General features: G+C 55.2%; 1 protein-coding gene across 1 annotated transcript in view; it reads right to left on the reverse strand.

Moving 5' to 3' along the window:
• OBSCN (obscurin, cytoskeletal calmodulin and titin-interacting RhoGEF) overlaps positions 1-13,305 on the reverse strand; it is a 175,887-nt gene that overhangs the window by 51,725 nt on the left and 110,857 nt on the right. Inside the window, exons 47-63 of the mRNA XM_069540562.1 lie at positions 10,486-10,704; positions 9,864-10,127; positions 9,278-9,541; positions 8,459-8,722; positions 7,876-8,139; positions 7,293-7,556; positions 6,706-6,969; positions 6,123-6,386; positions 5,537-5,800; positions 4,718-4,981; positions 4,135-4,398; positions 3,160-3,426; positions 2,680-2,946; positions 2,305-2,577; positions 1,412-1,684; positions 896-1,092; positions 649-724 (exon numbers count right to left, since the gene is read on the reverse strand). Of these exons, the coding sequence (XP_069396663.1) occupies positions 649-724; positions 896-1,092; positions 1,412-1,684; positions 2,305-2,577; positions 2,680-2,946; positions 3,160-3,426; positions 4,135-4,398; positions 4,718-4,981; positions 5,537-5,800; positions 6,123-6,386; positions 6,706-6,969; positions 7,293-7,556; positions 7,876-8,139; positions 8,459-8,722; positions 9,278-9,541; positions 9,864-10,127; positions 10,486-10,704 (4,212 nt within the window). The remainder of the gene's footprint in view (positions 1-648; positions 725-895; positions 1,093-1,411; positions 1,685-2,304; positions 2,578-2,679; positions 2,947-3,159; positions 3,427-4,134; positions 4,399-4,717; positions 4,982-5,536; positions 5,801-6,122; positions 6,387-6,705; positions 6,970-7,292; positions 7,557-7,875; positions 8,140-8,458; positions 8,723-9,277; positions 9,542-9,863; positions 10,128-10,485; positions 10,705-13,305) is intronic.

A 13,305-nucleotide genomic window follows, 5' to 3' on the forward strand; every position in this document is an offset into this window, starting at 1 on the left:
TGCATGCATGCATAGATGGATGGGTAAATGGTGGATGGGTTGATGGCCAGTGGATGGTAGACGGACAGGACCAGTATGAGAACCAGGAGTAGGACAGCAAGGGAGGGTCTCTCATGGCCAGGTATCCAGAGATGACTAACTCTGGGGACAAGGTATAACAAGTTGAAGGTCCTTAAATCCTATTCGCTTGTCTGGGCTCAGGTACACTATGCCCCAAACCACTCACGTGTCACAGGTGTGCTATTGTATCAACATCTGGGAGCCTGTCAGGTATGCAGGTGTGTGTAAATGTGGACAAGAGCACACAAACCTGCATCACAAGGAGTAGCTATATGGAGGGTACAAGTCCAGAAGGCCCTGCCTCCATCTCAGTGCCCAGGTCCCCAGCAGCCAGACTCCCCATCTCCCCTCCTACACACAGCACTGATCCCACACAAGGACCCAACATACACCAGAATTTCTCAGGCTTATCTTCACTAGCCCACCTCCAGTGGCTTTAGTGGTCAAGAGTGGAAAACTGTCACCCCACAGCAAGATCACTGCTGGAAGGCTCAGGTTTCTGGCCTTACCACCTGCCAACAGTTCCTTGAGTAGGGAAACATGGACACCTACAAGCAGGAAGGCTGGGTGTAGGAGGGGGCTGCCCACCTGTGACCTTCAGCTGGGCCTCTGAGCGACATGAGCCCACTTGGAAACTGATGGTTCCGGCATCTTCAGGGGTCACCTGTGGAAGCAGAGATGGGGGCATCAGCCCAGCAGTGCCATTTCAACCACCTCTACTTTGCAAGTCCCCAGCCCATTTCCACTGGAGTTGAAACCTTCCCTCTCCCACCCCTGGCGGATGGGAAGGCCCCTGGATGCATTGCGGGGCACAGGCAGGTCTGGGGAACACCACCTTGTGCAGGGTGAGCAAGTGGAGTGTGCCATGCTCCACCGTGATGTCGTTCATCTCGTTGGCCTGCAGGGGCACCCCTCCCAGGGCCCAGTGGGCCTCCTGGCCCAAGGCCCTTGACAGTCGGCACTGGAAGTGGGCGTCCTGGCCCTCGCTGAGCTGCACATCCTGCAGGGACTCCAGGATGGTCACCTCAGGGGCTGCATGGGTTGGGGGTGGGGTAGAGGCATGGCATCAGCCTCCGTGTCTGGGATGCCCCTCCCCCACCATCAGGAGCACCTCCCAGTCCCCAGGGTCTGCCCAGCACCCCTGCCCCAATCCCCGAAGACAAGCACACTGGGCACCACTCTACCCCAACATCTTGGGTCACCCCAGAATCACTCATTCACCACCAGTTCCCCACCCTCCAAGGCAGGAAACCTTGTCATCTATCACTCTCCCTTGACAGGGCCTGGCCCAAGGAGGACCTGGATGTTCTGGCCCCAAGCGCAGTGAGCAGCGAGGCCCAGCTCCGGCTACCTGTGACGGTGAGCTGGGCAGAGGACGTGTGGAGGCCCACGCGGAAGGAGACAGTGCCCGCATCCTCAGGAGTCACGCTCTTCAGCCGCAGTGTGTGGGTGCGGCCCCCCCGCACGGCCACTTCTGTCACCTCACTGCTCTGCAGTGGCAGGCCCTGGAGGCGCCACTCCACATCCCCGAACCCAGCCCGCGACACTTCACAGCTGAACTCTGCTTCCCCGTCGGCCTGCACCTCGGTGTCAACCAGGCCCCGCACAATGGTCACCTCAGGCTCTGGAGTGTGGGCAAAGGGGGCCTTTACCAGCCAGGTCAGAGCACCTGGGCCAAGCTCCCGTGCCCCCCACCCCAACTCACCTCCAGGAAGCCCTCCCAGGCACTCTCGTGCTCTTCTCCTGCCACACAGCCTCTATCTGCCCCACGTGAGATTCATCACCCAGCTGGCTCACAACACAGCTCCCTACCACGACACTGAGCTACTGGGGACAGAGCTTGGGCTGGGGGCACCTCTGTCTGGAGGAAGCGGGCAAGGGACTGTGGGGTGGTGGGCTGCTTTCGTTCCTTCCCCCACCTGTGGCCAGCCCTGCCCTGGCTGGGACACCAGGGAGGCAAGACCTTCAGGACAGACAGGCAGGAGCTCACAGAGGGTGGCCCAGGCCAGGCTGCCCCACCTGCTGGCAGGGGCGGGAGGCAGGGCAGTGTTTAGGGCTACGGTTTCCTCACCGTCGACGCTCTTTTCTAGGGGCGCCAGCTCCAGAGTGGTGCAGAGAAAGCTTGTAACCCCAGGGGTCTTACAGCCACCCCAGAACAGCACCCGGCAACAGGGGGTACCGTGGTGGGCCAGGTGTGCCCCCAAGGCAGCTATGTGGGGAGTGGGTGTGGCAGGGAGGGCTCACCTTTGACTGTGAGGGAGGCCAAGGTTTTCTGGCTGCCCACCATGCAGGTGTACTCGCCCGTGTCCTTGGCCTCAAGTCCGTGGATCAGCAGCTCACACGTGGCCCCCTTGCGTCGCATCTCATACTTGGGACTCCCTTGCAGTTCCACACCCTCCTTGAGCCACAGCACGGGGGCCCCAGGCTCTGAGTCATTCAGCTGGCAGCACAGCCGGGCCACACCACCCGCCTCCTGCTCTGCACTCTGCAGCTCCGTCTTAAACGTGGGCCTAGGGGCTGGGGGGTCAGGGAGGGGCTCTTAGGGCTGCTCCTCAAGGCGCCTGCCAGCTCCATGGGGGCTGAGGGGCCGGGGGAGGCCAGGGGCCCTGGGAAGCTCACCGCGGACAGAGAGGCTGGCAGTGCTCTGTGCGTGGCCTGTGTCGCAGGTGTAGGGGCCAGCATCCTCCTGCTCAGCACCGTGCACCAGCAGCTCAGCGGCTGTGCCCTCCAGCACCATCTGGTACTTGGCACAGGGCAAGAGCTGCAGGTAGCCCTTGCGCCACTCCACGCTGGCACCTGCCCGGCTCAGTTCACAGCGCAGGTGTGCCGTTGCACCCTCGTCTACCTCCTGGGCCTGCAGCTCCCGAAGGAACCTCACGGGTGCAACTACAGGGGTGAGGGAGAATATGAGGGCAGGTGCAGGAGCAGCTATGAGGGCAGCGGGGCCCAAAGGCGTGCAGCTAAGGCGGAGGGGTAGCGGGGGAAAGAGCTTCAGGCCAGGTCTGCCCCGTGTTGCACGCGTGAGCCCATGTCACCTCCAGGGTGGAGGTGCGGCCCTGACAATCTCCCACAGTACGTGGGGCCAGCCTCGGGGCCCACCTGTGACGGTGAGGGTGGCGCTGGTGGCCTGGGAGCCGCAGGTGCAGGTGTATTCTCCAGTGTCCTCCCGGCGCAAGTCCCGAAACACCAGCTCCGCCACGTGGCCCCGCTGCTGTGGCTCCCAGCGCTCGTCAACCTGCAGCTCCAGGCCACCCTTACTCCAGACCACAGCGGCGCTAGGCTCAGACAGCTCACACCGCAGGCTGGCTGAGGTGCCCTCCTCAGCCTGCAGGCTCTGCAGTGGCTTCCTGAACACCACCTGTGGGGCTGTGGGGTGGGGGTCAGTGGGTGGAGGGGAGAGAGAAGGTCAGCCCCGAGGCTGGTGCCCAGACACCCAGCCAGGAGACTGGCACCCCAAAACCCAGTCCGACCCACCCAGGGCCTAGGCCAGTTGTGGCCTGTGGCTTCACCCCAGCTGCCCAACCTGCCCAAAGCACCCAATGCCACCGGCTCCTGAAGGCTGTGGGTAGAAGTGGAGTCATGGGCCTGGGTCCACTCTAAGGGGAAGGAGGGACTGAACTGGGGGCTATGAGAGGAGCTCTGGATCTGACCCAGGCTATTCTCATGCTGATCTCCACCCAGGAAGCCCACAGACAGGCCTGTATCCCTCCAGGTCATCAAGGTGGGGGCAGGGGGATCTCCTTGGACCCCTAGGGCGGGGCCATGACTGTCAGATCCTGACTAGAGGCTTTGGGGTATAAGGAGAGAGTTGACTGCATTATGACGGGTGGAAGGAGGGGAATAAGGTGGGAGTTCTTTCCCTACGGCAAGCGTAAGCCACGTGAGGTCATTTGGCTGGAGATCAGTACGCAGACACAAGGACACTGAACAGAGCTCTAACGGGGGAGTACAAGGGTGACATAAAGAAACTGCACATGGCACAGAGGAGGCAAGCACTCATGGGGGGCCAGTGTGGGCACAAGGGACAAGGGCACAAGTACAGGCTCCCAAGTAAGTCCACAGGGCCATCTTTACCCCTAATGGTCAGCGTGGCAGAGGTCCTCTCCTGCCCGCACACACAAGAGTACTCCCCGGCGTCCGCCATAACCAGGCCATGAATCTCCAGCTCACATACGGCCCCGTCCTGCCTCAGGCTCACTCTGTCCCCGGCTCTGAGGGTCTCGGGACCCTTCCTCCACTCCACGGGGGCTGCCTTGCTCAGTTCACAGTGCAGCATGACCATGGCCCCTTCCATGGCCTCTTCCTTCCTCAGACCCTTTGTGAACTTGGCAGGCAGGCCTGGAGATGGTCAGAAACAAACACTATCACGCTCTCTGAACACACAGAAGAACTAGGACGTGCACAGTACATAGGGGACACAAAACCCAACTGGACACTGACCACCTGATGGGTGTGCCCAGTACACACTGTGGACTGTGACTTTTAAAGGTCCAACCTGTACATGTGCCACACAACAGACAGGGACCATGACAGGGACAATAAAAGAATTATGGAAGGAAAAGGATAGTGAGACACAACAGTAGAAAAGGAAACTGAGAGCAGAGAGGGGATGGGGAGCCACCAAATGCCAGTCCACGTGGTCACATGTGGTCTTTACCCCTGACGGTGAGCGTGGCTGATGTCCTCTCCTGCCCGCACACACACGAGTACTCCCCAGCATCCTCCACGGTCAGGCCACGGATCTCCAGCTCACACACGGCTCCATCCTGCCTCAGGCTCACTCTGTCTCCAGCTCTGAGGGTCTCAGGCCCCTTCCTCCACTCCACAGGGGCTGCCTTGCTCAGCTCGCAGTGCAGTGTGGCCGTGGCCCCTTCTATGGCCTCCTCCTTCCTCAGACCCTTTGTGAACTTGGTGGGAAGGGCTGGGAAAGTCAGAAAGACACAAACACTATAACACTCTCTAAAGGCACAGATTAGACAGGACGTGGACATCACAGAGAAGACACAAAACACAACTGGACACGGGCAATGTGCTGGGTGTGCCAAGCACACGCTGTGGACTGGGGCTTCCCTCGGCCCAGTCCGTTCAATGTGTGGCTGTGACACCTTCCGCAGACTCCTCAGCCCACATGTTTGTACGAATCTGCTGGGCAGGGCTAGAGAGGGTTGGACGGTGTGGGGAACATCAGATTCTCCGGAGATTACTGGGGAACAGCACATGCCTGGATGGAGTAAAAGACACAGACACTAACAGGAAACAGGACAGAACGTGCAGTGACATGAGGGGTGGAAAGTAGCTCAGATGCTGGTTGCTCGTGGTTCACACAACAGCCCAGAAGGAGGAAGGAATTCCGTGGAGTTATGGGAAGAGGGTGGCACTGAAACAAGGAAGGTAGGGAGGATAAGTGCAGGGTGATGCCATGAAGTCAATAATTGGACAACAAAACACAGCTCTGCTTGGCCACATGGGTCTTTACCCCTGACAGTGAGTGTGGATGAGGTTTTCTCCTGACCACACACACACGAGTACTCCCCGGCATCTGCCACAACTAGGTCACGGATCTCCAGCTCACACACGGCCCCGTCCTGCCTCAGGCTCACTCTGTCCCTGGCTCTGAGGGTCTCGGGACCCTTCCTCCACTCCACAGGGGCTGCCTTGTTCAGCTCACAGCGCAGCGTGGCTGTGGCCCCTTCCATGGCCTCTTCCTTCTTCATACCCTTTGTGAACTTGGCAGGCAGGCCTGGAGATGGTCAGAAAACACAAACACTATCACCTTCTTTGAACACACAGAAGAATCAGGACATGCACAGTACATACAGGACACAAAACCCAACTGGACATTGACCACCTGATGGGTGTACCCAGTACACACGGTGGACTATGACTCTTAAAGGTCCGACCTGTACATGTGCCACACAACAGACAGGGACCATGACAGGGACAATAAAAGAATTATGGAAGGAAAAGGATAGTGAGATAGCTGGGTAGAAAAGGAAACTGAGAGCAGAGAGGTGATGGGCAGCCACCAAATGCCAGTCCACGTGGTCACATGTGGTCTTTACCCCTGACGGTGAGCGTGGCTGATGTCTTCTCCTGCCCACACACACACGAGTACTCCCCAGCATCCTCCACGGTCAGGCCACGGATCTCCAGCTCACACACGGCTCCATCCTGCCTCAGGCTCACTCTGTCTCCAGCTCTGAGGCTCTCAGGTCCCTTCTTCCACTCCACAGCAGCTTCCTTGCTCAGCTCACAGTGCAGCGTGGCCGTGGTGCCTTCTGTGGCCTCCTTGCTACTCAATCTTCTTATGAACTCAGTAGGTAGAGCTGAGGACGATCAGACAGACACAGACATCAGAGTCATGGGAGAACTTCAAAGGCAGCACATGACAGGACAGAGGAAAAGACACATACTCCTACAGGATAATAGGACAGAACCTGCAGTGACACAAGGGGTAGAAAGTAGTTTAGATGCTGGTTTCTCGTGGTTCACACAACAGCCCGGGAGGGGGAAGGAATTCCGTGGAGTTATGGAAAGAGGGTGGCACTGAGGTGAGGAGGGTAGGTGGGATGAGTACAGGGGGATGCCATGAAGTCAATAATTGGACAACAAAACACAGCTCTGTTGGGCCACATGGGTCTTTACCCCTGATAGTGAGCGTGGCTGAGGTTTTTTCCTGACCACACACGCATGAGTACTCCCCGGCATCTGCCACAACCAGGCCATGGATCTCCAGCTCACACACGGCCCCATCCTGCCTCAGGCTCACTCTGTCTCCAGCTCTGAGGGTCTCGGGCCCCTTCCTCCACTCCACAGGGGCTGCCTTGCTCAGCTCACAGCGCAGCATGGCCGTGGCCCCTTCCATGGCCTCTTCCTTCCTCAGACCCTTTGTGAACTTGGCAGGCAGGCCTGGAGATGGTCAGAAACACACAAACACTATCACGCTCTCTGAACACGCAGAAGAAACAGGACGTGGATAGCTCATAGAAGATACAAAACCTAACTGGACATGGACCACCTGCTGGGTGTGCCCAGTACACACTGTGGACTATGACATTTAAAGGTCCAACCTGTACATGTGCCACACAGCAGACAGGGAACATGACAGGGACAATGAAAGAATTATGGAAGGAAAAGGATAGTGAGATAGCTGGGTAGAAAAGGAAACTGAGAGCAGAGAGGTGATGGGCAGCCACCAAATGCCAGTCCACGTGGTCACATGTGGTCTTTACCCCTGACGGTGAGCGTGGCTGATGTCTTCTCCTGCCCGCACACACACGAGTACTCCCCAGCATCCTCCACAGTCAGGCCATGGATCTCCAGCTCACACACGGCTCCATCCTGCCTCAGGCTCACTCTGTCTCCAGCTCTGAGGGTCTCGGGACCCTTCCTCCATTCCACGGGGGCTGTCTTACTCAGTTCACAGTGCAGCATGACCATGGCCCCTTCCATGGCCTCTTCCTTCCTCAGACCCTTTGTGAACTTGGCAGGCAGGCCTGGAGATGGTCAGAAACAAACACTATCACACTCTCTGAACACACAGAAGAATCAGGATGTGCACAGTACAGAGAGGACATAAAACCCAACTGGACACTGACCACCTGATGGGTATGCCCAGTAGACACTGTGGACTGTGACTTTTACAGGTCCAACCTGTACATGTGCCACACAACAGACAAGGACCACGACAGGGACAATAAAAGAATTATGGAAGGAAAAGGATAGTGAGATAGCTGGGTAGAAAAGGAAACTGAGAGCAGAGAGGTGATGGGCAGCCACCAAATGCCAGTCCACGTGGTCACATGTGGTCTTTACCCCTGACGGTGAGCGTGGCTGATGTCTTCTCCTGCCCGCACACACACGAGTACTCCCCAGCATCCTCCACAGTCAGGCCATGGATCTCCAGCTCACACACGGCTCCATCCTGCCTCAGGCTCACTCTGTCTCCAGCTCTGAGGGTCTCGGGACCCTTCCTCCATTCCACGGGGGCTGTCTTACTCAGTTCACAGTGCAGCATGACCATGGCCCCTTCCATGGCCTCTTCCTTCCTCAGACCCTTTGTGAACTTGGCAGGCAGGCCTGGAGATGGTCAGAAACAAACACTATCACGCTCTCTGAACACACAGAAGAACTAGGACGTGCACAGTACATAGGGGACACAAAACCCAACTGGACACTGACCACCTGATGGGTGTGCCCAGTACACACTGTGGACTGTGACTTTTAAAGGTCCAACCTGTACATGTGCCACACAACAGACAGGGACCATGACAGGGACAATAAAAGAATTATGGAAGGAAAAGGATAGTGAGACACAACAGTAGAAAAGGAAACTGAGAGCAGAGAGGGGATGGGGAGCCACCAAATGCCAGTCCACGTGGTCACATGTGGTCTTTACCCCTGACGGTGAGCGTGGCTGATGTCCTCTCCTGCCCGCACACACACGAGTACTCCCCAGCATCCTCCACGGTCAGGCCACGGATCTCCAGCTCACACACGGCTCCATCCTGCCTCAGGCTCACTCTGTCTCCAGCTCTGAGGGTCTCAGGCCCCTTCCTCCACTCCACAGGGGCTGCCTTGCTCAGCTCGCAGTGCAGTGTGGCCGTGGCCCCTTCTATGGCCTCCTCCTTCCTCAGACCCTTTGTGAACTTGGTGGGAAGGGCTGGGAAAGTCAGAAAGACACAAACACTATAACACTCTCTAAAGGCACAGATTAGACAGGACGTGGACATCACAGAGAAGACACAAAACACAACTGGACACGGGCAATGTGCTGGGTGTGCCAAGCACACGCTGTGGACTGGGGCTTCCCTCGGCCCAGTCCGTTCAATGTGTGGCTGTGACACCTTCCGCAGACTCCTCAGCCCACATGTTTGTACGAATCTGCTGGGCAGGGCTAGAGAGGGTTGGACGGTGTGGGGAACATCAGATTCTCCGGAGATTACTGGGGAACAGCACATGCCTGGATGGAGTAAAAGACACAGACACTAACAGGAAACAGGACAGAACGTGCAGTGACATGAGGGGTGGAAAGTAGCTCAGATGCTGGTTGCTCGTGGTTCACACAACAGCCCAGAAGGAGGAAGGAATTCCGTGGAGTTATGGGAAGAGGGTGGCACTGAAACAAGGAAGGTAGGGAGGATAAGTGCAGGGTGATGCCATGAAGTCAATAATTGGACAACAAAACACAGCTCTGCTTGGCCACATGGGTCTTTACCCCTGACAGTGAGTGTGGATGAGGTTTTCTCCTGACCACACACACACGAGTACTCCCCGGCATCTGCCACAACTAGGTCACGGATCTCCAGCTCACACACGGCCCCGTCCTGCCTCAGGCTCACTCTGTCCCTGGCTCTGAGGGTCTCGGGACCCTTCCTCCACTCCACAGGGGCTGCCTTGTTCAGCTCACAGCGCAGCGTGGCTGTGGCCCCTTCCATGGCCTCTTCCTTCTTCATACCCTTTGTGAACTTGGCAGGCAGGCCTGGAGATGGTCAGAAAACACAAACACTATCACCCTCTTTGAACACACAGAAGAATCAGGACATGCACAGTACATACAGGACACAAAACCCAACTGGACATTGACCACCTGATGGGTGTACCCAGTACACACGGTGGACTATGACATTTAAAGGTCCAACCTGTACATGTGCCACACAACAGACAGGGACCATGACAGGGACAATGAAAGAATTATGGAAGGAAAAGGATAGTGAGACACAATAGTAGAAAGGGAAACTGAGAGCAGAGAGGTGATGGGCAGCCACCAAATGCCAGTCCACGTGGTCACATGTGGTCTTTACCCCTGACGGTGAGTGTGGCTGATGTTCTCTCCTGCCCGCACACACATGAGTACTCCCCAGCATCCTCCACGGTCAGACCACGGATCTCCAGCTCACACACGGCTCCATCCTGCCTCAGGCTCACTCTGTCTCCAGCTCTGAGGGTCTCAGGTCCCTTCTTCCACTCCACAGCAGCTTCCTTGCTCAGCTCACAGTGCAGCGTGGCCGTGGTCCCTTCTGTGGCCTCCTTGCTTCTCAGTCTTCCTATGAACTCAGCAGGTAGGGCTGGGCAGGGTCAGATGAACACAGAACATCAGAGTCTCAGGAGAACTTTGGAGACATGACAGGACAGAGGAAAAAACAGACTCCAACAGGACAGCAGGACAGAACCTGCAGTGACACGAGGGGTAGGAAGTAGCTCAGAGCTGGTTTCTCATGGTTCATACAACAGCCCAGGAAGGAGGAAGGAATTCCATGGAGTTATAGGAAGAGGGTGACACTGAGACAAGGAGGGTGGATGGGATGAGTGCAGGGGGAAACCAGGAAGTCAATAATTGGACACCAAAAGACAGCTCTGCTTGGCCACACGGGTCTTTACCCCTGACGGTGAGCATGGCTGAGGTTTTCTCCTGCCCACACACGCATGAGTACTCCCCAGCATCTGCCACAACCAGGCCACAGATCTCCATCTCACACATGGCTCCGTCCTGCCTCAGCCTCACTCTGTCCCCAGCTCTGAGGGCCTTGGGCCCCTTCCTCCACTCCACCGGGGCTTCCTTGCTCAGCTCACAGTGCAGTATGGCAGTGGCCCCTTCTGTGGCCTCCTTGGTCTTCAGATCTTGGATGAACCGAGCAGGTAGGGCTGCAGAGGGTTAGATGGACAGAAACCATCAACCCCTCAAAAGGACTGGGCGTATGACCGGAACATTCAGGATGAGAACAGAAGCAGCAATGTGGAGGACATGTGAAGAGACAGACCAATGCACATATGACAGTGTGATCATCTTGCATCTTTCCCAGTGAGGTGCAGGGTGGCAGGGGAATGGTTCCATCCAGGCCTCTTGTCTTCTCAGAGCGCATCTGTCCTACCTATACCCATTCATACTGTCTAAGCGCTGACCTCGTCTGCACCCAGAGTACGAACCAGGCTCCTCCAGCTCATACATGCAACAATGCAATGTACATCTCTCCTGGGAGAACCCCCAGAAGGCATCTTCCAGTCATGACATCAAGTGCCCCACTGACATCCCTCAGTTGTGCTCCCCACCCCAGGTAGAGTGTCAATCCAAGCACTGCCCACATCTGGGCTCACTGCATGCCTTCCCTGCCCACACCAGGCCCCACCTCATCCACTTCGCACATTCCTTTCCTTACCCCACTGGACTTGCACTCTCCTAGCTCAGGTCTCCTAGACCCTAATGGATTCTAGCTGTGGCCTTCTAACCATGCCCCAAGCCCTCCAACCTGCAGTCTTCTCCTCCATCCCAACTCCAGGAAGAGTGTGAGCTTCACAAGTTATAGCTGACCAGAGCCCACCCTGGTTACAACCTGTTGTGGGGTGAATCGTGTCCCTCAGAAATCATATGTTGGAGCCCTAACCCCCAGGACCACAGAATGTAGATGTATTGGGGGATGTGGTCTTTAAAGAGGTGACTGAGGAAAAAGGAAGTCACTGAGGTGGAACCTAACCCAACATGACTGGTGTTCTTGTAAGGAGAGGATATTAGGACACAGATACACACACAGAGGGATGACCATGTGAGGACATGGAGAGAAGATGGCCGTCTACAAGCCAAGGAGAGAGGTCTCGAGGGAAACCAGCCTTGCCCACACCTTGATCTCAGACTTCCAACTCCTAGGACTGGGAGGAAAAAATTTTCTGATGTTTAAAGCCACTGTTATGTTGTTAAGCCATTCAGATTTTGGTACCAGGAGTGGGTCGCTACTGTAACAAATACCTAAAATTATGGAAGTAGCCTTGGAACTGGGTGATGGGTCGCAACTGGAAGAGTTCTGAGTGCATGTTAGATAAATCTAGATTGCCTTGAAGAGATTATGGGTAGAAATATTAATGCTAAAGGTGCTTCTGGTGAGGCCTCAGATGGAAATGAGAAATGTGTTATTGGAAACTGGAAGAAAGGCAATCCTTTAATAAGCAGCAAAGAATTTGGCTGAAACGTGTCCCAGAGTTTTGTGGAAGGTAGAACTTACAAGTGAACTTGGATATTTAGCTGAGGCGACTCGTAAGCCAAGCATTGAAGACGCAGACTGATTGCTCCTTGTTGCTTATGGTAAAATGTGAGAGAAAACTGAGTTATGTCAAAGAAGGAAGTATTTAAGCAAACGGAAACCAAAAGTTGAGGATTTAGAAATTTTCCAGCCCACTGAAATTGCAAAAAAATGAGAATGCCTGTTCTAGAGAGAATACCAAGGGTGTGGCTGGAAAATCATTCAGTAAAGAGATTATGAGTGTGAGTCCTGGATCCAATCAGCCACCTCAGCAAAGTCAGGACTAGAGATGGAATTATCCAGGAAGGCTGTGTGGAAGGCTCTTGTCTGAAAGCTTGGACTCCTGTGAATTGTAAAGAAGATCAACAAGGCTTTTGAGAATCTTATATCAGCAGAAACCCTGCCAGCCATGACTTAAATCAGACACGGAAGGGACAAAATGATGGAAGCTGGGATTTCTATAGGATGGGTCAATACAGCTATCCGGCTGGGAACATGTGCTATCCTTCAAAGTTGGGAAGAATAACCCCAATGGCAATTCAGAGGTCAGCAGGGATGCCACTGCATCCATGGTCCCAGAGGGCCACGCCACCTCTGTCCAGGGCCAAGGGGGTGAGGTCACCACTCTGGTGGGTCCAGAGACAGAGCATTGAGCCAGAGGATCATTCTCCAGCCTTAAAATCTAACAGAATCTGTCCTACTAGATGCTGGGTTTCTGTGAAACCAGTGGCCTCTTTCTTCTTTCCTATTTCTCTCTTTTGCAATGGGAATATCTATCCCATGCCTGTTCCACTGAAGTGTTTTGGAAACGTATAACTTGTCTGATTTCACAGGTTCACAGCTGGAGAGGAATTTTGCCTCAGGATGAATCGTAACTCTAGTCTCACACATACTTGATTTAGATGAGATTTAGATTAGATTTTTGACTTAGCTTGACACTGGAAGGGGTTAAAACTTTTGGGTTTGGGGGATGAGGTAAATGTACTCTGCATGTGAAAAGAACATGCATTTTGGGGGACAAGATGACAGAGTATTATGGACTGAATCATGTCTCCCCTCAAATTCATATGTTGAAGCCTTAACCCCCAAGAACTCAGAATGTGAATTTATTTGGAAATAAGGTCTTTTTAGAGGTAATTAAGGATAGAATGGGGTCATGGGCGGGGGGGGGGGGGTACTAATTCAATCTGACTTATAAGTGTCCTTATAAGAAGAGGAGATTAGAACACAGGAA

This window comes from Delphinus delphis, chromosome 3 (assembly GCF_949987515.2).
Source record: "Delphinus delphis chromosome 3, mDelDel1.2, whole genome shotgun sequence".
In the NCBI taxonomy this organism is placed as follows: domain Eukaryota; kingdom Metazoa; phylum Chordata; class Mammalia; order Artiodactyla; family Delphinidae; genus Delphinus; species Delphinus delphis.